General features: G+C 32.9%; 1 protein-coding gene across 5 annotated transcripts; it reads left to right on the top strand.

Annotated features, from left to right (window-relative positions):
- The first annotated feature begins 3386 nt into the window (after window positions 1-3386).
- On the top strand, window positions 3387-24166 carry LOC109810167 (uncharacterized). 5 transcript variants are annotated; one of them, XM_083073855.1, is made up of 28 exons: window positions 3387-3952; window positions 4038-4198; window positions 4854-4919; window positions 7188-7305; window positions 7412-7521; window positions 7629-7724; window positions 8295-8418; window positions 9114-9181; window positions 10064-10150; window positions 10422-10574; window positions 10706-10801; window positions 12310-12369; window positions 12464-12582; window positions 12726-12813; window positions 13614-13718; window positions 14617-14718; window positions 14803-14855; window positions 14953-15016; window positions 15652-15786; window positions 15978-16090; window positions 16181-16274; window positions 18674-18893; window positions 21107-21237; window positions 21936-22082; window positions 22239-22367; window positions 22714-22812; window positions 23084-23122; window positions 23454-24166. In XM_083073855.1, exons 1-28 carry the CDS (start codon window positions 3715-3717, stop codon window positions 23589-23591), a joined length of 3153 nt encoding a protein of 1050 aa, XP_082929981.1. In that variant the 5' UTR covers window positions 3387-3714; the 3' UTR covers window positions 23592-24166. The 5 variants fall into 5 exon arrangements, with proteins under 5 accessions (XP_082929981.1, XP_082929980.1, XP_082929979.1 ...); XM_083073854.1 differs by having other exon boundaries at window positions 14614-14718; XM_083073853.1 differs by having other exon boundaries at window positions 7188-7314.
- Window positions 24167-25357: the final 1191 nt, after the last annotated feature.

Here is a 25357-nt window from a genome sequence, read left to right as displayed (position 1 = left end):
TATAAAACATTATTGAGTGTTACTTAAGATTATCACTACTTTCCTTTTATGTTTTAACACTGTAATCATTAACGAGTGTCACTTTAAAATAGACTCCAAAAAATTATAATTTTAAAATAATGAAAACAAATAATTTATATTATAAAAATTAAAAACATATTTGATAATTTTTATTGTAATATCTTTATAGATATTTTACACTTCAAAGACACTTACCTAAAATGAGTTTTTATAGGTATTGTTTATTAATTATTAACTTTGTGACAAGAAAATGTACTAATTAAATATTAAAGTTTTATTGTGTAAGTACTTTTTCTCCATATAAATAAATTATTAAAAAATATATCAATTTGAATAAATGATTAAATTAGTGATATTTTTATTCATATATGTTAAAATAATTTATAGTGATATTATTTAGTATCTATAATTAATAAAAAAAAAAGTATTTTTTTATACATTTTTTCTCATTATATGTAATAAGAATGTTAAAAGTAACTTGTTACTACCAACAAGCATTGCTTTAAGAAGTATTAAACTTAGGTTTTCTTTAGTAAAATCTTGGGGTTCAAATCTTGTATAGAAAAAGTTTAATTTAGATAAACGACTTCACTAAAAATGATCAATTAGATTTTTCAAAATAATTTATTACAAAAAAAAAAAAGTAACATTGTTAGTGACACGCCTTTGATCAAAGTTTTTAATGTTAGGCCAAAGAGAGAGTCATCTAGCCCAGTTTGGTTGAATGACTATGTATAAGTTTGTTTTGAGTTTATTGTTACTCGCCTTAAGATTTTATTACTTTCAATAAGGTTTTGAGTTGTCATCTTGGTGTGAAGCCCAAGTGACTTGTTTTATATTCTAAAAACTCTGTTTCAATGGAGTGTGGTGATAATTCAAAATGTTTTTTTTTTTTTTTGTAGTTATGATATTAATATGAAGTATTCATCATTGGAAGTAGTGATTAATCTTCATCGAGGATCATGAGTGCCCACAAGGTATGTATTCCCCTTCTAACATAGTTTATTTCACACTCAAGACCAAGATTCGAACCTTAAACAACTTGTTTAATAGACACAAGTCACTACCATTTATGCAAACTAATGTTGATTAAACGTAAATTGTTCTCAACATTTTATTTCATAGAGTAAGTTTGTTCTATAACTTTTTATTATTGGTACTTTCATGTTCGTTTACCATGGCTCCCAAAGTAAGTTGGAATTTCAGTCCCAAAGTTGTGTGTGACCCTGATGATTCGATTTTTGCCCTTATTGAATAAATGAAGGCTCTCCAAACCCAAATCAATAATCATAACCAACTTCATGATACACGCCATGAGTCACTCACCTCGCTTATGTCTACACTAATGGATCACCTCACCCAATCATTAGTGGGTTTGCAACCCTCGTCATTTTTTCCAAGCTTAATTTATCTATTGTCCAACCCATTATGGTCTCAATACCACCCCCAATGTTGTTCCATTAGATGCCTTTTGAGTACATTGAACCTTTCCATTTTTCACCTCCATTTTTTGCCTATAAGTTATGATAATCATGGTCATATAACTTTTTTTTTTCCTACATCCACAACCTAAACCCTACCATTTGGGCCTTCGTCCACACTTCCTTTGTCTATTATGCAAACTTCCCATTTTCAACTACTCAAACATTTCCATTGTTTAATATCCAAAACCTAATCACTCCATTTCATTATAACCCAACCTTTGTGTTTTCAAATACATAAACCCTACCATTCTTTACTATCCAACAATTTCCTTTCTCACTACTTAATAACACCTTTTTTTGGATCTACCCAAAATACTTCCTATCACAATGCTTCCCATTATAATCCTTCTTTTACATGAATGTCGAAGTTTCACATGTTTACCATTTGATGGGCTTAAACCCCTTGATTAATTGTTTCAGGATAAACAATATTTCATGTTTTACCAAGTATCGCGGGACCAATGTGTTTCGATCGCGACATTTTATATGATGGGAGAGGCCTTAAGTTGGTTCAAATGGATGTTCACTAATGATCAATTGGGCAATTGGTCTCATTTCATTTTCTCCTTAAAGTTGTGTTTTAGACCGTCAACTTATGCAAATCATTAGGCAAAGTTATCTAAGATTAAAAAACTAGGTTAGTATTTGCTTATCAAGTCGCATTTGAAAAAAAATGCAATCAAGTAGTTGGTTTAACTCTTAAAAATTTGTAAACTATTTAATTTTCGAATTAACTCCTATGATACAACGAGAGATGGCCATTCTAAAACATCATTTTGTTACTTAGGCCATTAGTTTGACTAAGTTGGTCAAAGGTAAGTTTTAGGATTCTAAACCATACTTTACTGTACTAAGTTGGTCAAAGGTAAGTTTTAGGATTCTAAACCATACTTTATTGTACTAGCCATATTCATATACAATTTTATGTTCCTTGACTTATATCCAACACCAACACATCACACCCATAGTTTATAATAGTTTACCAATAAAAAGTTATCTCCCAGTAATTGTAAGAATGTTATGAGGCAAACACATGTTACAATTGTGATGAGAAGTACTATTTTTGCCATAAAATACATTATAGTAAGTAACATACATGAATAAATTTGCTAAAAATCCTCTAAAATAATATAATACAGAAGAATAAAGTTTTTTTTATTACATAAAATTAAAGTATATTTTTTAACTTTTTTATAATATCAAATCAACAATTTTGGCCTTTTAGTTTTTAAATATGTAATTTTAATCTCTTAATTTTATAAAATTTACGATCTTGATCTTTTTATTATATATTAATTTATTAATCATTAAAATTATAATAATATTATATAAATAATAGAATAATTAATATTTAATTATATTTAATCTAAAATAATTTCACCCAATTTCATCTCATCTGATCACTTTTAAATGATAAAGTTAAGAATTAAATGTAAAATTTACCTAAAATATTATTAAATATTAATTATTATTTTATTAATTTAATTTCAAACTATTGTTATAATTTTAATTATCGATAAATAAATATTTAGTAAGACAATTAAAAATCCAAAATTATAACTATAATATTATAAATGACTAAAATTACGATTCAGTAAAAGAAGATAAACATTTACCGACGTGCTTGTTCTGTACGGTAATTATTGAAAGACAAATGCTGGTAAAAAAAACACGAAGACAAATATTTTTTCCAATGATTTTTAAACGTTTTAGAAAATAAAGGATTTGTTTTTTAACACCACAAAAAAAATTAAAAAGAATCTTAAAACCTAAATAAATTCACAAAATTCTAATTTATTTTAATTTTAAAAAGTAAAAGAAAACAAGTCGGTGCATGAGTAAAAAAACGGAAAGTATTTATATTTAAACGGTTTTTGTCGTTCACGCATAACATAAACGCGAGAAAAAAGAAAAAAACTCTCCCGCAGGAAGAAAGAAAGAGATTGAGAAAACCTAGATGGATCAAGAACAGAAATTTCTTCAGTTTCGCAATGCGATATGATCGTGTTCCGCACTTGTGTTAGAATCAAATCCTCTCAATAGTCTGATTTCGTTATTCTCCACTCCGCCTTCCCCGTCCTCTCGCCGTTGCCGGCGGCACCTCCCTCCTCACCGCCGCCGCGTAGTTCTTTGCATCGCAACCCTAATCATTGTCCGTAGGTGAAATCTGAGATTGCAGACCTGTGCGTGTGACAAATCTTGACGAGCGATGGAGTTGGCACAACTAGAAGCCTTGTGTGAGAGGCTGTACAATTCACAAGACTCGGTGGAACGCGCTCACGCGGAGAACACTCTGAAATGCTTCTCCATGAACACTGAATACATTTCCCAATGCCAATACATTCTTGATCATGCCTTGACCCCTTATGCATTGATGCTAGCGAGTTCTAGTTTGTTGAAACAAGTCACCGAACATAGCCTTGCCTTAAAGCTTCGCCTAGATATATGTATTACTTCTCTTCATTTATCTTTTGCCCCTCTTTGGCGACTCAAAATGCTGGAATTCATAAAACTATTGTTAATGCATGTCAGGGACCTATCTCATAAACTATCTAGCGACCAGAGGACCCGAGTTACAACCCTTTGTAACGGCTTCTTTGATCCAACTTTTGTGTCGAGTCACAAAGTTTGGATGGTTTGACGATGACCGATTCCGGGACCTGGTCAAAGAATCTATGAACTTCTTGAGTCAGGTGATGTAAAGCGGTTATTATATTGGCTTTACATTAGGAAAAAGTGATTGTTTAATTTGTATACAGTAAGGTATCGAAGGATTATTTACTGGACTCAAAAAAATAAAAGGAATAAGTGCGTTTGATTGCATTACGTTACAGCCACATCCTATCAAGGCTGTCGAAGAGGAAAAAAAATAATAGCAGTCATACATATTTTGGTAAAATAATGTATCCTCTTTAGCACCCGGCAGTGAATTGTAAGCCACATCCTAAAGTTTACTCGAAGTAGTAACCCTGTAACCCACTACTGATTTCTTCACCTTCTCAGATGTGTATTGATTGCGAAAATAACTGGTTATTCTTTATGTTATAATCTTTTATAACTTATTTGGTGTTCGATCCTGATCATTGTGTATGAAAAACATTTGTCGGAGGTGGTCAATCCCTTAAATGGATTTCAGTACCTTAGAGAATTAATCCTTAACTTTGAACTAAGGGATACCTTGGTTTAAAAAAAGGAATCTTTTATAACTTTTAGTAGTTTCTTTGGTTTCTGCAAATTTTTTCTTAAATCCTATTAGGTTAACTAGAAATCAATATATAATGTGAAATTCTTACCTGTAAATTTATGTTTTCTGGGACGTATTGCTCACGACAGATTTTTTAAATCCAGGCAACGCCAGGTCATTATGCCATTGGTTTGAAGATCCTAAGTCAGCTTATCTCTGAGATGAATCAGGTTAGGATTTAATTTGTGCTACTTGAATATGTTTGGTGCTGGTGTGTAGTGTGGACATTACAATGGTTGGGTAGATTTATCATATTGAGTGGGTCTGTGCTTGTTCATGGAGTCCATCCAAGAATTAGTTGAAGTAAAAAAGTGGTTGTGGCTTTGTCGGTTCTGTGCCTTGTGGGGGTGGGTTGGATGATAACAATAACCATATTTTCCTAAACTAAGAAAGTTAGTTAACATCATTTAATTTTGCTAATTCCATTTAAATAAGAACCCATTTTCGTAAACTATCCTTCATTGGAACTCAATACCAAGTATAGAAAAGGTCATTGGAAATACACTCTCAATTAAATGAAGGGGTATTTTGAGGATGATATAAATAAATATAGTGAAATTAGTTGAAATTTGCTTATTTTTTAGACTAATATACCTGTTTTTCCCCCTTATATTTGACACCGGAGAAAGAGTATTCGTATTCAGATATTATAATCTTGTGCTTCTTTTTATTGAAAATGATTTGCTTGTCGATGATGATATCATTATTTTTTGTTTATAACTATGAATTTTTTCTAGTGATATTTGAAAGGAATTAAGGTAGTCAAAATCGCGGTTTCACTCACAAGATCGTATGCGTTCACAATCTTCTCTTCCATTTCTGAGTTCGCTCCTACTCTGGACCAGAAATTTGTCAAATTGCAGCCGATCAATGTTGAAGATTGCAAGTAGCTGTGGAATGGTGCTTATTGCAAGCCTATTTCTAGGTTATTTCGCGGGTCGTGTTTGCAACCTGGTTTTGTAACCCGAAGTTTAAAACATCCTTCTGTAAAAGAACCCCAAAACTTAAGCCTATTTTTTTTTTCCTTCAAAGTCCAAAGACTCCGGGATCCCCCTTTTGCTAAATAATATAACGACCGCTCTCCCTTTATGAAAAAAGAGAGACTGCCGCTCTTCCTTTACCAATAAACAAAAAATTACTGCCCGTAATTACATTTCTGAACCAATTTAATCACTTGCAATCACACTGGGATCCCATTCCATCTTTCTTGTTCTCTGTTTGTGTGGGCTGTGAAGCACTGGTTCCCCCATCCCTCTTTGCTTCCAAATTATATATTAATTATGTTTAATAAATAATTAGTAATTATATCTATCGGCTTACTGCTTTAAATGCATATTATATTTTTTTTGCTTATCATGTTGAATTGAAGTTCAATTATGTGTTTCATGTGTGATATGATGACTTATGTTACTTCAATATGCTCATATATATGATTATGTGTGCATAATATATGAATTTCATAAATTTTGTAGGATCTTATGATCCGTGTTACGACCTCCTGATATACGACCCATACTTCCCTTTCCAATCTTGAGTAAAATCTCAATTTTGACTACCTTGAGTGTAAGACTGGAAGTATCTACGAAATACAGACTTTGACATGAACACCAGGGCAACTTGGCTAATTTCTTAAATACAGGACCCAGGACACCATATACATACATACACAGAGAAAGAGAGAGACTAATGAAATAAAATATGAGTAACATTAACAAAATATCCAAATTTGTACATTCACCTTTTTAAACCAACCTTCTATGTTAACAAGCCTAAACAAAAGCAAGACATTATTTTTATAATTTTGTATTATATTTAAGGTGACTTATCTAAAAGTTAAAAAATGAATATTTTTTAAACAATAATAATAGTGTGTAGAGGTGTCAGCTTAGGTGTCTAAACAGAAAAAATTCAATTGGACACCTAATTAGACATGTCTGACATGTTGTGGAGTGTCAATGTTGAAACATGTCCTACACCATGACACTTTGAACAAAAGAGGTATATGTGCTTCATAGGTAAGTAAAATAGGACCCTTTCAAGTTCGTGGAAGTATTTGCCTTTGGTTGGGGGAAATTTCTCAATATTCCTTATTAGTCTTGGTATTTCAACGATATTGGAGTTTTTTTTTTTTTATATTTAATTTTTTGCCTAGTTGTACTCATATAATGGTTTTTGTTTTATTGTACTTTTTATGAGTTTTCATGCCGACACATATTCATTAACTAGTTTAAAGCACTGGTCATGTTATATGCTTCATTAGGTCATCATTGAAATTTGTGCTAACCTTATTCCCAATGTTTGTGTTGGTTGCTGACACATTTGGATGGGTTTGTGTTAATAAATAATAATTAAAAAACTGATTTGGCAAACATGTTTCAAAATTACTTTATACCATTGCTATTATTCTTACATCCCTTATTTTTTAATTCCTTCCTCAGGCTAATGCTGGTATGCCTGCAACAAATCATCGAAGGGTTGCTTGCTCCTTTAGGGACCAACATCTTTTTCAGATATTTAAAATATCTTTAACATCATTGGGTCAACTGAAGAATGATGGTAAACTGGGTATACTCATGCTTAAAATTTCATCCCTCCATTTAGTACCATTTTCATTACTTTTTCCTGATCATGAGTTTAAGAGTTGAAATTATATAATATGCAGTTGTCAATCAATTGCAAGAATTGGCCCTTGCTCTTTCTTTGAAATGTTTATCATTTGATTTTGTGGGGACGTCTGTTGATGAAAGTTCAGACGAGTTTGGCACAGTTCAGGTATCTTGTTTTATTATCATTTAAATTTTTAATTTTTGGAAAATCCTGCATGAATTCCTTCTATGCATGTTGGTTCATCTAATATCTTGTAATATGGTGGTTTGCAGATTCCATCACCTTGGAAGCCTGTTTTGGAGGATTCTTCAACACTGCAAATATTTTTTGATTACTATGCCATTACAAAGCCCCCTCTTTCAAAGGAGGTCTGTGCAAGCATTTGTTTCTACTTTCTACGATTGATATTTAACATTTAGTCCTTGTTAATTAATTAACTGTTAAAATTTGAATCTGTTTTGGTTCTTGGGAAATCGTCTACTACTTTCTAGAAAGGTGGTCTTGTTCGAAAACCTTTTGATCAGTATCAAAATTTCAATGTAAACACTCTAAGCTTCACCAATGTATGTTAGTGAATGGCAGTGTAAATTTACAGTTGCTTCTGAAATGAAATGCACAACATGGAGAAAAGTCATTATTCAACATTACCTTCCTTTTATATTATGTTTTGCATGAAAATATAGTTCCACAGTAACATACTACTGAGGTATTAAATTATGTGTCATGTATATATTTCAATTTTATATTATCACTTCTATTAGTTGACAATTTGTTTTCTTATTGGTTTATGTCCAATTTCAGAAAATTGATACTATAATTGTGTCTTGACTAATGATTGATTATTGTTTATTTTGTTTTGTGAAATGTCTTATTGATGGTTCATCGACTTGTACTTTTGAACCTACTTTCTCTTAGGTATTAATTATTTTTCTTTCCAGGCACTGGAGTGCTTGGTGCGACTAGCGTCTGTAAGACGTTCTTTGTTTACAAATGATGCTGCTCGTTCTAAATTTTTGGCCCATTTAATGACAGGAACCAAAGTAATCCTGCAAACAGGGCAAGGTGTTGTAGGCTTGTTACTTCTTCACTTGTTTTGTATTGTAATGACAAACTGGAAATATTATGTTCCATTATTATAGGTGAAAGGGGAAAAATGTCTTTTGTTTCACTTTTTTTTGGATTCCTTGTTACATATTGATTATGAGAAGCACCAAATAAAAAAGAATATTTCTCTATCTCATTTTCTTTTTATGCATGCATTTGTCATCTTGGCAATTTATCTTTGCTTTGGCCTTTGGGTTGTTTGATCTCTTTACCTCTTCAACAAACCAGTCAGTTATTTCCTGCCAGTTTAGGAATTGAGAATTTCAACCTAATTTTTGCATCAGCAGGTTGTATGGTAATTTGTAGAAGCCCATGCACGACCTAGGTAAAAGCTCTAGGTGAGATTTTGTAATTACAGGTGAAATTGGGCTGGAGATGTGGTTGTCTTTTTTATAAACCATTAGTCAGGAAATAGATTAGTTAATTTAAGACCCAATCATACTCTATTTTTCAGTAGCATTGAAAAGGGAAAACCCTAGTAAATCCCTCTAGGTTCAGGATAGCAAAAAATGTTGTGAAGAAAGAAGTTCCTGCGACAAATATTGGCCAGTCTTGCATATACATTTTTAAGCACTCTTTAATTTGTTATTTCCATTTCATTGTTTTTGCCTTGCTGGCCATGCACTTATAATTTCAAATGTGTTGGAAAGCAGGTCTTGCAGATCATGATAATTACCATGAGTTTTGTCGTCTTCTTGGTCGGTTCAGAGTGAATTATCAGGTAAACTCGTGTAGTTTTTTCTCCTTTTATGGTCTATCTACTGGTTTTTATTTCTAATTGGTAGTAATGCAATGTACATAAGCAGGGACATATGGGGTTCATGCAGTGGAGGCTAGGTACATACTTTGGCTTAGAAGTTAGAAGGGCACTGAACTGTGTGCATCATACAAAATGGCCCTTGTAATACTTGTGGGATTTTAAGTTTTAAACTTTAATACACACCATGCTAGGAGAGTAACTTCAAAGATTGACCATATTTTTATTTTGACTTTGGCACTTTGCCACAGTTTATTGTAGTTAGTTAGCGTATCATTTAACTTTCGTTTTTAATTTAATGTAGTTAGTATATAAAAGAGATATACAAATAGCTGGAATATATTTTTAATCTACTTTGTCATTGCTTTCTATATTTACTCCGCCAGTGTTTCAAATACTTCATTCCATACACACAATAATTACAGGCATTAATGTTTAATTTTGAACTTGTTAAGTGGGGCTGTTTATTTCAAGTCAATTACCATCCTATCCTTGTCTCACTTCTTTATTTGCAGCTTGTCCTTTTTGTCTTTATTTGATGTTTATTCTACTGTTAAAAATTTAGTATTCAAAATTGATGAGCATTTAATGCACCTGGAAATAAACATCAAATGTTAACTCTCCCAAAACTGCTGCCTCTAAACTAGGAAATAGACTTTTCCTGATTTGTTAGTTTTCTTACAGTAACAATACACCGACATTTATGTTGAAAAATTTTGAGGATTAACAATATTTGCTTGTTCTATAATATAATTTATTCCATTTGAACACCCTTTTGGTCTATAGTTACCTCCTCCCTCAATTACCTTGAACCTGTTACCAATATTTGTTAATTGAATGCTGCAGTTGTCAGAGCTTGTTAATGTGGAAGGCTACAGCGATTGGATACGTTTGGTTGCAGAGTTTACTCTCAAATCATTGCAGTCATGGCAGGTTAACTATTGTGTTGCTTTAAAATATTTTCCAGAGAATACATGATATATTGCTGCTCAAAAATACATTCTGATGACTATTTGAGCAATTTATCTTTTTTGGGACAATGGTGGCGCTGCCACCTCCTCCTTTGGAAACAAAGTTCAGGGTGACATCATGTGAGAATTATCAATAACATATTTCATTAGTTAATAAAATTTTAACATAGGTATTTTTTGCATTTGTATTGTGAAATATTGAGATCTTTATTAAGCTGATACCTTATTGTCAGTGGGCAAGCAATAGTGTGTACTACCTATTAGGGATGTGGTCTAGATTGGTGTCTTCTGTTCCATATTTAAAAGGCGACGCTCCAAGCTTACTGGATGAATTTGTTCCCAAGATTACTGAAAGTTTCATCACATCACGGTTCAACTCTGTGCAGGTATTTCCAATTATCCATGCCTGCTTTACTTGTTGCCTACTGCATACTCCAAGGCTGTATGTATTTAATTTAAAACTTCTGTTAATAAGAGAACTTTCGGAAATATAATATCTTCTGTCTGTTTCTTATAGGCTGGATTACCTGACGATCTTTCTGAGAACCCCTTAGACAATGCTGAACTTCTTCAGGATCAATTAGATTGCTTCCCATACCTATGTAGATTTCAGGTATCATCCATATTTAATGTTTTCATTCTTCTCATTTTAATAAAAGAAGAAATTTAATTAGAAGGCAAGAAGGATTCCAAAGGAGGATATAAACAAAGCAGTAGAAGACAAAGCTGAAACTAACAGGAAGTAAAGAAATCTTCTTTCCATCTCCTGTGCCTAATTAAAGTGTGATAAAGAATTGATACTATCCTAATTCATAGAAGGATCTTGGTAGGAACTGTTGAATTCCAGATTAGTGATTCTGGATCAAAGTCAGTCCTCCAAGTTACTGAGAGAAAAAGTAGCAATAAAAGAAATGTTCAAAATTTCTTGAAGCTTAGATTTGGAGAATGTTGCAAAGAAGAAAGACAGTAATGGAGAGGGGCCTTGATAAAGATAATATCTACCTTTGAAAGATCCTCTGAAATATCAAGTCACATTTAAAAAAGCCAGTGGTCTAAAAGAGACATGATCATGTAAATGAACTTTTTAGGTTTTGAATGAGTTGTGATCATTGCAATGTTAGCATTCCACATATTATGGTTTAAACTAGACTTACTTTTAACAGCCTGGTGCTACTAGGAAGATACCTTTAGTTAATACTCTGAAGCAATGGTTCCGGGCACCAAATTACTGAGAGTCAATATCTTACCTCTCCTGTGAGCAAGTTATCCTCCCAATGGAAAATGAGTCACCCTTCCAAATTCTGGGATATTATGAATCTTAGAGTCCCAATAAGAAACAGCCCAACAGTTTCCTGCCAATCATTACCAAACCTGACAACACACTAGTACATGACTAGAGTTGGAGGATTTATGGATCTGTCTCTTCACATCAATAACTGCTAAACCAATCTTGCCAAATTGAGTTGCAAGTCAGAATTTACTTACCAAAAATCTGATTGTGAGTTTGAGCAATTGTTAAATTATGCCGATCTACCTCAGAAAGTTGAAAATGAAAAATTACCATTTGTACAGAGCCTGTTACAGTTTGCATTGAAATCAGATATGCGGTGGTTTACTTGAGGGAATCTTTCTAGCTGATATGCATAGAAGGGTGTCTAACTCTAACATTTTGGATATGGCCTTTTCCCCCTTCAGTTTACCATGTTGCCTTGTTACATAGGATATCTTATTCTTTCTGATATATATAATAAATTGTTATATTCAAAATCAATGATTCTCTTGATATTCATTATACTGAGAAAATTGGCTGTTAATCTTAAGCAAAAAGGTTATTTAGAGTGTTTCTGATTCTAAACTTGAAACCTACTAAAGAGGGGTTAACCTTTCAACCAGAGAGAAAATGACCATCAAGAGTGAACTTTGAATTAATTCATCCAACTGAGTCCAAACCTTGTGGCTGATCAAGGAGTCGGACAGATATCATTGTTTTTACTCATTTACTGAATATAATCTAGCTTCCAACATGGGAAACTCTTCATTCTTAAGTTTTAGTCCTTTTCAGTTCTGCTGCAATTTATTGAACTATGTTGGTTGTTTGACTCCTTTGAATTCATTGTGCAGTATGAAAGCAGTAGTTTATTTATAATAAACATAATGGAGCCAGTCCTGCAAATATACACGGTGTGATTATAACTTTCAATGAAGGCTGGTACTTTTTTTGTTGAGAGAAATGAATTAAAGATTGATGCTTAACTATTTTTAATGACTGGAATAGGAAAGAGCAAGATTACATGTTCCTGATAACAGTGACCTCACTGTGATTGAAGATAAACTTGCTTGGATTGTTCATATCATTGCTGCAATTCTTAAGATAAAACAGTGTACTGGTTGTAGGTAAAAACCTTTTCAGCTCTTGCCTTTGCAAATTGGAAATTTGGAATATGGAGGACCGCCAAATAAGTTCTGAGCAGTCTTCATAGCATATGATGTATCAACTTGTTTGTAGTCTTATTTACTTTTAACATTTTTATATGCAGTGTTGAGTCCCAGGAAGTACTTGATGCTGAACTTTCAGCTCGAGTTTTACAGTTAATTAATGTAACTGACAGCGGAATACACAGTCAGGTATACTGCACAACATTTTTTTTTTGCATGGCTTGGAACATGAATTATCTCTGTTCCATTCATTAAATTTGCATCACGACACAGCATAAAACTAATTGAAAAATGAATTTGGTTGTATGTTAGGACATTTATGTTTAGTAATTTGTATTTATGTTGTTTGCTGAAGGGTGATCTATTGCTTTCTTTAGTGTAAATAACTTCTGGTATGAAAATTCCTTTTAATTAAAAAAGATGGGGAGTACAAAAGTTCAAGTACAGAGTTGGTGAGCACAAGGCATCATCTGTCTAAAAAAATGTTGCAGGACAATATAAAAATTCAGAATGTCATAATTCAGAGATGGTACTGTCCTTGTTAGGTTCATGGGCTTATCATGAAGTGCACACTGCCACAAATTTGGCCTTCCTACCAAAATATTTGAACTTTACGGTGATCAATACGATGAAATTAACCTATAAATGGTGAAGTTTATAACTAGTGTATCTTCCAGACGTGGTTTTACTCTATTTTTTATTGCATAGTAAGAATCTTATGTGATAAATGAAGTGCCTTCTATTGTCTCTTATTTTTCTCATTGTAACTGATTGGTTCACATGCAACCAGTGGAAATCACTTGGTCTGGGAACTATCATACATAGTATTTTTCTATTAATTCAATTACAGAATGGAAATCTCTCTTCTTGTCTTTATCTTACTTTTTTTTGGTATTGTTTTTTTCTTTTGTTTTTCTTGATTATAAATTTAGTTAATGATGTAATTTAGAAGAATGTATTTCTTATTTCATCTTATTGGCATTTGACAGAGGTATGTTGAGATTAGCAAACAAAGACTAGATAGGGCAATTCTTACTTTCTTTCAGCATTTCCGAAAGTCTTATGTAGGAGACCAGGCTATTCACTCTTCCAAGGTAATAAAATATTTTGATTATTGGGAATAAGCCATCTTGCATGGATAATCTGTAAATAGTATGGATACAGAATTACAGATGCAGAGTATGCCATTTAAAAAAATTGAGTATGGATGTTAAAATTTTTTATGTGTGTCTGTGAGAAAATAAGTTATGCAGTGTTAGTGTAAATTGTTTTACATTGTCATCTAATCACAAACTGTTATATATAGTAATTTTTTGACTTTCACAATTAATAACTAAAAAGTCAAAGCAACAGTGATATCTAATTAGTTATCAATGTAAAATTGCTTTATACTGTAAGTAAATGACCATTAAACTATATATATATATATGTGTGTGTGTGTGTATTGATATTTGTATATTTAGACACACACTCATGTATGTAGTATATGGGAAACAGAATTTTATTTAATAAAAATGAAAAAATTATATAAATGATGAAAATATATAAATTTTAAAGAACATAATGGAATAATATATCTGTAAATTGTGAAATATTTGTAATAAAAAAAGTTAGCTAACCCAAATTGATGTGCTAAATCCTTCCAATTGTGCACTACTGTTGCTAGGTAGGTTACTGTTCCCAACCAGCCAACCTATGTCAGCACGTGTCCCAGAAGAAATATATAATGGGACATTGAAAGAAAGGGAAAAAATATCTAATTTTAACCAAAAATGATCCAAACTTAGTACTTGAAGCAGACCCAGGTGTACAGTTACATTGAAATCATTCCCATTTTTTTTAATAAATTTTTACTTACCCAGGTATAGCCAATGCATTGTACTGATATGGCTCGCAAATTGAAGTACCCATGCATTATATATAAAAAGGCATAGTGATCATAGTTTTAGCTTTCTATGCATCTGTTCATTTATAGATTTTATGTTGCAGCAGTTATATGCCCGGTTATCTGAACTTCTTGGCCTACACGATCATCTATTGCTGTTGAATGTGATTATTGGCAAGATTGTGACTAACCTTAAGTGCTACACAGAGGTGATTTTTTAGCTTGTGTTTTTTGTTTTCTTATCTTAAAAGTCTTTCCTGATTTAACACACTAATTGTGTTTGAGAATTTCAGAGTGAAGAGGTCATTGATCACACCTTGAGTTTGTTTTTGGAACTTGCATCTGGGTTAGTTTTAGTTTGATTGATGAATATTAGCTACCTCTTATTTTGTAGTTAGCACTTAGACCAAGCAACCCAATTTAACTGATTTCTCTTGCAACAGCTACATGACTGGAAAGCTACTTCTGAAGTTGGATGCAGTGAAATTTATTGTTGCCAATCATACGGTAGAATATCTTTTTTTTCATTTGCTCATTAATTTTCTCTAGGATTGTAATTTACTGTGCAGCTGATACAATGACATATCAATATAAATTGTAAACATAAATTGAGCTTCACATGAGAAGTCCTCACTGACAGGCAGCTGATACACTGACCAGCATTTTTAATAATGTAGCATTGCCTCATGCATGAGAATGTGTCTTCTAATGCTTTTGATCGGAGTGAAATGGGTGCAATGTCAGAGGGCATCTTTCTGCCCCTCAACTTTGGGGCAGTGTTGTTTTATGGTCTTCCTAAATATTTCAGCACATGTTTGCTTCAAGGGAGTTTCCATTTTACATATATGAAAATACTTGGCTGCCTTGGTGCAAATTTTGATTTTTTAAAGTACTTTGTACTCTTTTATTTGGAGGGTTTTTTTTCTCTCCTTTTGGCTACACCTCCCCTCTTCTGCTTCTAATGAAGTTATATCTCTGTTGAAAAAGATGATAACATTGATTTTATTCTTTGAGATTGGACAGTAGTGTTGTATTTCTTCCCTCCTGCTCTCCACCATTTTATTTCTCAACTTCTCTTTGTTGTAGAATTAGATTCATCTGTGTCTTTTTTCTAATTCTTTTGTCTCTATAATTAATCTCAGAGGGAGCATTTTCCATTTTTGGAAGCAAAGAGATGCACTCGCAGCAGAACGACTTTCTATTACACTATTGGCTGGTTGATATTCATGGAGGATAGCCCTGTGAAATTTAAATCTTCAATGGATCCACTCCAGCAGGTATTCCGTTACCCATCTCATTAATATGCTTGTATGGTCATTTTTCATGTCATGCCTAATTAATTCAGATTGGATTGTGCAGTTAATAAAATATTTTAACATTACTAGTTGCATAAATATGACTGGATCTTATGTTCTGCATGACATGTCTTGGTGCACAAAGTATGATTTTTTTTCCTTCTCTTTTTTAGGTTTTTCTCAGTTTGGAATCAACTCCTGATTCAGTATTTCGAGCTGATGCTGTAAGGTATGCACTTGTTGGTTTGATGAGGGACCTTCGAGGAATTGCAATGGCTACAAACAGGTTGGCAGTTATGCTGTTTTCTGTTATTCAAGCCGAGGAAAGCTGTTAATATATATCTGTTTTAATGTTTTTCATATTTGTATTTCTTAGCCGTCGAACGTATGGATTTCTATTTGATTGGTTGTATCCTGCACACATGCCTCTACTCTTAAAAGGCATCTCGCATTGGACAGATACCCCTGAGGTAATGAACCTTGTGGATAATTTTCTGTGCCTACATAATAGTTGGTTTTGGTCCCATCATTCTTACTTATGTAAAACTGAAGATCTGGGATGTTGAAATATCATTCTGCTGATGCACAATACATGAATTACTACATATTATCATAACACTGACATGATTTATAGTTTGCATAACAGCCACTGGGTTTGTAACTTTTCTGGCATTACCTCAGCTATATTTACTAGTAACTTTTCCTAGCATAACTTATGTTATGGTGAGATATATTTAGTGTTGCAGGTGGCTGAGGAGATGAGGGTAGGGATGGCAACGAGGCGGGTCGGGTACGGGTTTTATGATACCCGTCCCCGTCCCCGTGACATAAACCCATCCTCGTACCCGTACCCGTACCCGCCGGGTATGTGATTTTTATCCCCGTCCCCGTCGGGTATCGGGTATACCCGTACCCGTACCCGTACCCGTACCCGTAAAAAATTATTTTTTTTTTTTTGCAAAAAAATATATATAATATTTTTAAATTATTTTTCTATTATATTATAATTATAATTAAATTATTTCTTTATCTCATATTTTAATTAAGAGATTTCTTAATAATTATATAACTATAAATATTTCACATTATAATAAATAATTACATGTAATAAAATGTTAAAATTTTTTAATATAATTAAATCGGGTACGGGCTGCACTTGGTAGGGAGGTCCACGGATCGATCCCCCACAACGGCGATTGGGAGGGGCTTAAATACCGTAATCCTTGGACCCTCCCCGAATCCGGATTAGTCGGCCCATTGTGGTTCGGATACCGGGTGGTTATACCAAAAAAAAAAAAAAAATCGGGTACGGGTACGGGTATGGTGTCATACCCGTACCCGTACCCGTACCCGGTTTAATTTATCGGGTTTTACCCGTACCCGTCCCCGTATCCGGTCAAACCGGGTATTCCCCGTCAAAGTCGGGACGGGTTCGAGTATTACCCACGGGTAAAGGTTTATTTGCCATCCCTAGATGAGGGTGGCTTATGGGGCAAACCACAAGCACCTTAGATGTCCTTGGCCACCTCAATATGGGGTTTGCTAATTCATAACGTGGGTTGCTGCCCTCAGCCTTCCATTGGCTTGTGATATTACTATTGTTGGTTCTTTCACATTTGATTGTGACTAGCAGATATATCATTTGAATTCAATTGCCTATGCTTTTCTTGGTAAATTTCTTTTGGCTAGGTTGGTATAAAAGAAAAATGTATCAGTTGGTCAATCTACATAAAATCAGAACTTTACAGCCCAAGCTAAGCATTTTATTTCTAGTAAGAATTAATATTTGATTGCTAATAACAAGTTGTAGTATGGTCCAGTGCATATAAACTGTGTAAGCGGTGGTGTGACCGTTGAAATATTTTAGAATTGAAGTATTTTCATGTGATTAGTGGCTTAGTGCAGTGTGCAGTCTTGACCTTATAAGCTATTCAAAATTTTCAATTAAATGTGTTTGTCACTGGAAGACTAAATTTTTTAAGAAAATTTGCCTTAGAAGGCATTGAGGGGTTGTGGATCATCCGGCCATGGGCTAACAGGCTTGATGCTAAGGGGCTGTCAACTGTTCAACTGAGAGCCAACTATAATAAGTTCCTACGCCTTTCCAAGCTTGTGCTGAGGGGTTGTTGTGAATAATTTGATTGAATGACCGACTTGCTAATGTTTTGTTATATGCCCAACCTTCTTAGTTGGCTTGTATGACCTATCTACTAACACAGTTCTGATGGTTGACCTACTAATGTGGCCAACGAATCTCTGTGCAGTTACAATTTGGAGAGATACCACACCTTGAGGAGTTCATGGGCATTGGACCTCTAGGCCCACTATAGTGGTTTCTAGACCCTTCCTGTAAATCTAGCTAAATCACCTTCAAATCACCCCAGGATGCATGTTACTGATGCTAACTGGACTCGTGGGTTCACTTAGAACTCTAAGGGTCTTTGGCACGTGCTTTCTAGCATGGACAGTAAATAATAACTATAATTTTTTCAGAGCAAATAATAAGTATAATTTGAATATGGAAATTCTTAATTGAATTGCCAAATTTGAAAAATAATTATCTTGATGATGTCTTTGGTTATTAATTTCTATTCTTTCCTTCTCCTCCCTTTGTACCTAAGTTCATGAAGTATCTTGATAATTTAGTAGAGACACTGTTGTTGCTGCTTTCTTCTTTTCCTATTGTGTTTTTGTCTCTTGTGCTTTTTAGTTATGATGATGAGAGTGATAGAAATGGGCAATAATGAATGATCATGTTGGATTCTAATTTTCCCTCTACAAAAGCACTTTGTCTTTTACTAGTCAAATTATTTCTGATGCATAGACGTATGTTTTACTTCCTACTCCTGGGGTTTGCTTGATTCTGCAGGTTACAACCCCATTGTTAAAATTCATGGCTGAGTTTGTGCTAAATAAAGCTCAACGCTTGACATTTGACTCTTCTTCTCCAAATGGCATACTTCTATTCCGGGAAGTCAGTAAACTGATTGTTGCTTATGGATCTAGAATTCTGTCTCTTCCAAATGCTGCTGATATTTATACGTACAAGTACAAAGGAATATGGATTTGTTTAACAATACTGTCAAGAGGTGAAATCCTAACCCTGTTGAAATATTTTTATTCCTTGAGCATGGTTTAATGTTCTGCTTGAGTTTTGCTAGCTGTGCTTGTAAGTTGCTGCAGCTAGTAAGTTATTTTACAACATTGCTTAATTGAGCTATATAAATTGCTGTATCTATTTATATACTTCTGATTCCGAAGAGAATACTTTAAGAGAGTATTTTAGTGAAATCCTTGAGTTGTATTATGATTTTTCTTGATTGAGTTACATGAAAGGGTGTATATCTATTTATATAATGAAGATCTAAGACAATATTTCAGATAGTAGACTCATGTTTTTTGCCCCATTAGGAGAAGGGGGAGAGGGACAATAGAGAAGAAATTGTTTAGAAAAATCTTAAGGTGGATAATATCCATGGGAATTTAGTCTTCAACTGAGTCAAATGATATAGTAAAATCCATGTACCCCTTCTAGTAGGATAAAATTGTGGAAGCTGATATATATACAACAATAATCTTTGCATGCTGATATTTACAAGAAAGATAATAATTTACAAATAATGAGTTAATGAATATGATCATAATCCGTAGGTTACATTTTATCTAGTCTACCAGGTTAATAGAGAAATTATTAATTCTGCAGTATTTAACTGATATTAAAGTAGCAAGAGTACTGTTTCTCCACTTTTATGTTGTCTTCTTTTCTTTTCATGAATTATTTGCTGGATAATAATATTATTAATGTTGCTATTGATAATGACTAAAAGAGTACATATTTTGAAGGCTGCTGATTAGATGTTGGTGAGGCAAACATTACTAAAGATCAACTCTCATGCTGATATTTACAACAATAATCTTTGCATGCTGATATTTAAAAGAAAGATAATAATTTACAAATAATGAGTTAATGAATATGATCATAACCCGTAGGTTATCTAGTCTACCAGGTTAATAGAGAAATTATTAATTCTGCAGTATTTAACTTATATTAAAGTAGCAAGAGTACTGTTTCTCCACTTTTATGTTGTCTTCTTTTCTTTTCATGAATTATTTGCTGGATAATAATAATATTAATGTTGCTATTGATAGTGACTAAAAGAGTACATATTTTGAAGGCTGCTGATTAGATGTTGGTGAGGCAAACATTACTAAAGATCAACTCTCATGCTTTGCACTGTACCTTTCTTTTTCATTTTGGGCTTTGGTTAGTGGTCTGGGGCCCGCAGTTGGTGCCTGTCATCTATAAATAGATGATTTCTATCAGTTGCAACTGACTTTTACGGAATCAGTAACACAGTTTTTTTTTTCCAGTTACATGAATCACTCTCCCTCTGAATTCTATCGAATATAATTTAAGTAGGTCAATAGTTAAGTTTGGGTAGACCTTGTACCAGTACAAAAAAAACTGAGTTTATTTAGTATTTTTTTCTTATCGGAGCTTCTGTTATTTTTCGTGAAATTGGGATAACCTCCCCTCTCCTAAAACTTCAATCCTTAAGAATGGGTTATTATGTTTGAGATTGATTGAATCTCGTTTCTCTATTTTTTTCTATTAATAGTATAAATATGGATTAGTGCTTTATGTTTTGTATCATATTGATCGTAAAGAGAATATTATGCAAAGTCTCTATTCTCTCAATTTCCACTATTTAGATAGAATCTTGTAATTTCAACACGTTTTATTGGTTTCTCTGCTTTGTACTTCAAAGTTTTGAAGGACCAAGTAAATGAACCATAGCATCAAACCTTACTGTCCTCCAACTTTAGTTCAAAATTTTATGAACTTTTAGAAGATGCAGTAATAGAAAAAAGAAGTTATTAGGAAAGTATAACTAGAAGAGGATGATATATCCTCTCCAAAATATACAAACTAGGTAAAAATAAGGGGGGAAAGAAACTAGAGGGCACCTTGCCCAATATTTTTGTGTATCTCTAGATTTTATATATAAATATGAAGGATATTCAGTTGCATGCAACCTGCACTTTTTTAGCAGGCTGTATTAATATTCTGTGCTGGCAGTTTGAGCCCACACTATAATTCTATCTGGAAACAGATATTCATGCGTAAGTAGATTGGATTGCTGTGGTCATTGAATTGCTATTTGAGCTTTGGTATCATAAATCCTTAGTGGTATTGTGATGAGGGGTAATTTCATGACCTTGTTAATTTATACCTTTTGATTGATGTACAAGCAAAACTGTATATTGGTGGTCTAATTTAATAGCTTGCATCAAATGACAGCTCTTTCAGGAAATTATGTCAACTTTGGTGTGTTTGAACTATATGGTGACAGAGCTTTATCTGATGCTCTTGATGCTGCTCTAAAGATGACACTCTCAATTCCTATGTCTGATATATTGGCTTATAGGAAGGTATGTAAACTATTTTTCTTGCCATGTATGATATAAGTCCTATGTACACTTCTTCAAATAAAATTTGCAATATTAAAGTAAAGGATATATTATTAAATGAATGCATCGATTAAAAACTATTTAAGAATTTTATTTTGATGAGCAATGAATTTCTTGTAAAAATGATATATATTTTTTAATGCAAGATGATGAGAAATGTTTAAGTAGTTTGGTAATGGCTTGATAACAAATGACTTAATAGGTTCAAAACCATTCATTAGGATAGATTCCAATACTATCTTAGAATTAGTTTGAGCCTTACCGAAATCCAAAAGCTAACTCATGTCATGGGAGGATGGATGCTCCCACTTATGTATAATTTTTAGGCCATATTTATTAATATGGGATCTTCAACATCAAAAACTAACTAAGAATATAGGGGGACCAAATGGTTATGAGTTTACTCTTTATTCCTCTAAATAGATCTTGAATTCTAGCACAAGGTACAGTTTTTTATGCATTGTTCACGGTTCAAGCCCAATAGGCTCGTGTGTGAGTAAAAATATTTTAAATATAAAACCATCTTTGAGCCTTCATTTAACAGTTTATCTAGGTTCTATTTTATCTTGCTCCTGAATTATGTGTCTGGCTAGTTTTTCTGTCTGCTTGCCAAATACTATTAAGGTGGATCTCAATTAATTTTTTTTTATTGTATGCAGCTAACAAGGGCTTATTTTGCATTCCTGGAGGTTTTGTTCAACAGCCACATCACTTTTGTATTAAACTTGGACACAAACACCTTTATGCATATGGTTGGCTCCCTTGAATCTGGACTTAAAGGGTTGGATACAAGTATCTCATCACAGGTTATGGCTACAAAATCTCATTTCAATCTTCCTGTTTTCAGACCAAGTGACATTTTCTATAGCATTTTTTTAGGAGATTTTGTTGGTGTAAATATTTGTATTTGGTTTCTTGTAACAATGCTGCCTTTCTCCAACTCTTGTAATTTCTGATTACAGTGTGCATCTGCTGTTGATAATTTGGCTGCTTTCTATTTTAACAACATCACTATGGGGGAGGCTCCAAATTTACTTGCATCTGTCAATCTTGTTCGGCATATCACAGAGTGTCCCAATCTGTTTCCAGAAGTATGTATTTTTTTATTTATAATTTTACTGTTCACCACTGGGTTAAAATTTCATAGTTTTTTTTTTTCGCTTAGCTTATAATATTATTTGTTTGGAGTCTGGAAAAATTCAGATGTAGTTAATACCATTATGTCCTCATTTTACTACCAATTTTCACATATTGAGTGCAAACCTTCAAATTATGGAATAGAAGTCGTGTTGAGTGCATAACTTATTCAAGTGTACTTTAGAAAGCAAACTACCATTTTAATTTTTGAAATATGTTCATCTTATTCAATTTTCCAGTTTTCCAGTTTACCTGCATCTTATGTTATTTGACTTGGGTGTCTCTCTTTTGCTTGCCAAGATTTTGAAGACCTTATTTGAGATCATATTGTTTGAAGACTGTGGCAACCAATGGAGTCTGAGTAGGCCAATGTTGAGCCTGATACTCATTAATGAGCAGGTATGGGACCTATTCGATCTGTGTTCTATTCTCATTAAATTTACTACAAGCAGTTCTATTTCTATATATAACAAGCTTGGTACATATGATATATACTCTAACTTTGAGTGTAATATTAATGTGCGTTTATTGCTCTCCAGTTTAGACATGGAGTCTTCAGATAATTAATCATGTATCTAGCATAGACTGATTTGCACAACAATTCTAGCCAGACTATTTGATTTTTATTTGACACATACAATTTATAGACTGAGTTGTCATTTACTTGCAGATATTCTCAGATCTGAAAGCTCAAATCTTGTCATCACAGGTATTTTCCATCTAACTCTGGTTTCAAAGTTGGGCTATGAATTTTTTGTTGTGCTTTTTAATCTGGATTACAGATCAGGTATTCACTATTGAGGATATATGGCTGGGGAATGCAGCCTCTCATTCTTTTCTAGTGAATCACCGATCATAGTTATTTTTTCTATCTCTCTACTTGAGAATACCTCAAAGTGGTGGCAATAACTTGCTATAGAAGACTATAGTTGTCCAATTTTTGTTATTGTTATAATATCTTACATTTATTTGGTTGGCTGGAACCTTGTGTTGCTTTTTTCCACTATACTTGTGTGACTCAGGTTGGTTAATTTTTGCAGCCAATGGATCAGCATCAGCGGCTCTCTTCATGCTTCGATAAGCTCATGGCAGATGTTACTCTAAGCATAGATTCAAAAAATAGGGATAAATTCACGCAAAATCTCACCATATTTCGGCATGAATTCCGTGCCAAATAATTCAAATTTATACCAGTAAATATGAGAATGTTTAGTGTCTGTATATTGTCTGTTTGGAGAATCTGCTGCCCTCTGTTCTGGTGGCACCTTGCAACCCTATCATGGAAGAAAGACCCACTTTATGTGATTTCTTCATCTTGGTTGGTTTACATGTAAGAAATGTATTCTTTGTAATTACTGTTCATGCAGTGTGGAAGATCAGGTGTATACTTGTGGTGGTACCGGATAACTCTGTATAATCAGATTTGGATGATTCAAACAAAGTTCAAAGATGATGGAGAAATTTTGAAGATGTAAGTGGTCAGGACAGAAAAGGGTCGTGGACGAGAAAAACTAGTGGATGGATTAAACGGGAACCACCTTAAATGTAGATTGATTGGGTTAGATATATTCTTTTTAGAACTCATGTATATTATTATCTCGATGATATTTGTTTAGAAACATACTAGATATTACTTGATATTTTTATATTATTGATTTCTTTGTATTGTACCCCTCTGGTCAAAACCAGAAGAAAAAATGTGTTTAGATGGTGATAGAATCATAGAAGAGAAAGGCTCATTTTCTTTTCTCAATCTTTTGAAATGTTCGAATATTGTTTTGTAACTAATTGACCTGATAAGAGTTTTCTTTTTCGGCGGGTGGGGTGGGATTGTCTTGAGCATTGTTTTAAGAAAACTAAATTGTGGCAGAAAGTCTGGTAACATGTTAGTTTATGATATCTCTTAATGTATTGCTTTTATATCATCTTTATTGCTTAAAATCTTGAAGAAAAATTAGAAGTGATGTCATGGTCATGCTGAGGGTCTGCGATGAACAAAATAGTTTCTCCATGCTTCAGGGTGGACAAATAGTTTCCTCTCATCTGTAGATCTGTCTATATAGGTGTACTTTTTCACTTAATATTGCTTTCTCTCACTCTTTTCCCGTGCTTATATATAATTGATAAAATCTGAAACTTTGCACAAAAAATTATGCGGTGAAGTTAAAATTATAGTTATATGCAACGCAAATATCAAAGAGTTCTAAATTATTAAAAAAATAAAAAATGGTTATTATAAATAAAAATGCTTATTATAAAAAATGCAAATTATTTAATTAATTACAAAATACAAAATGGTTATAATTATTTCCTGTACAAAAATAATTAAAAATATTTAAAGCAGATATATTAGTTCGTTATTGAAAGTTATTTTTATTCTTACCACTCAAATAAATTAATATCCCTAATCATTCAAATCTTCAAATTGTTAATCACTTATTATATTATTTAATTTTAATTCTTTTATTTAATTTTAAATTTTTTTAAAAATATAAATATAAGTGTTTCGACACTACTAGTATGTAATTTGAATGTTGGCTTTATATGTAATGCAACGCTAAGAAGAATAAATCACAAACCATTTTTAATTAAAAAATGTTGGCTTCAATTTTATTCTAATTTTTATTTGCTGTACGATCAGTGGTTGAACTTTCTTGAACTGGATCAACATGCTCATACCATTGCTGTGGAGGATCAAATTATGCTTGTCTCAGAGTGTGTGAAGACACCACCTAAGAACCGAAACCAACACCAATGGGTAATTTAATATAACTTCCTTTTTACGATCATAACTGAAGTTTTAATTTCAATGTGACCGAGAAGCCTCATTAAATAGGTTCCGACACAAAAGAAAACAAAGATGCTTTGGTAACAAAATTAGATATAGATCACGTCAAGAAGCTACCCTCAGGTCAGCTTGCTTTTAAAAAAGGATAATGCTTTT

Source organism: Cajanus cajan, chromosome 4 (genome assembly GCF_000230855.2).
Source record: "Cajanus cajan strain Asha chromosome 4, NIPB_CcT2T_4, whole genome shotgun sequence".
Lineage (NCBI taxonomy): Eukaryota > Viridiplantae > Streptophyta > Magnoliopsida > Fabales > Fabaceae > Cajanus > Cajanus cajan.
Note: the sequence above shows the minus strand (reverse complement) of the source record. Positions and strands in the feature narration are given on the sequence as shown.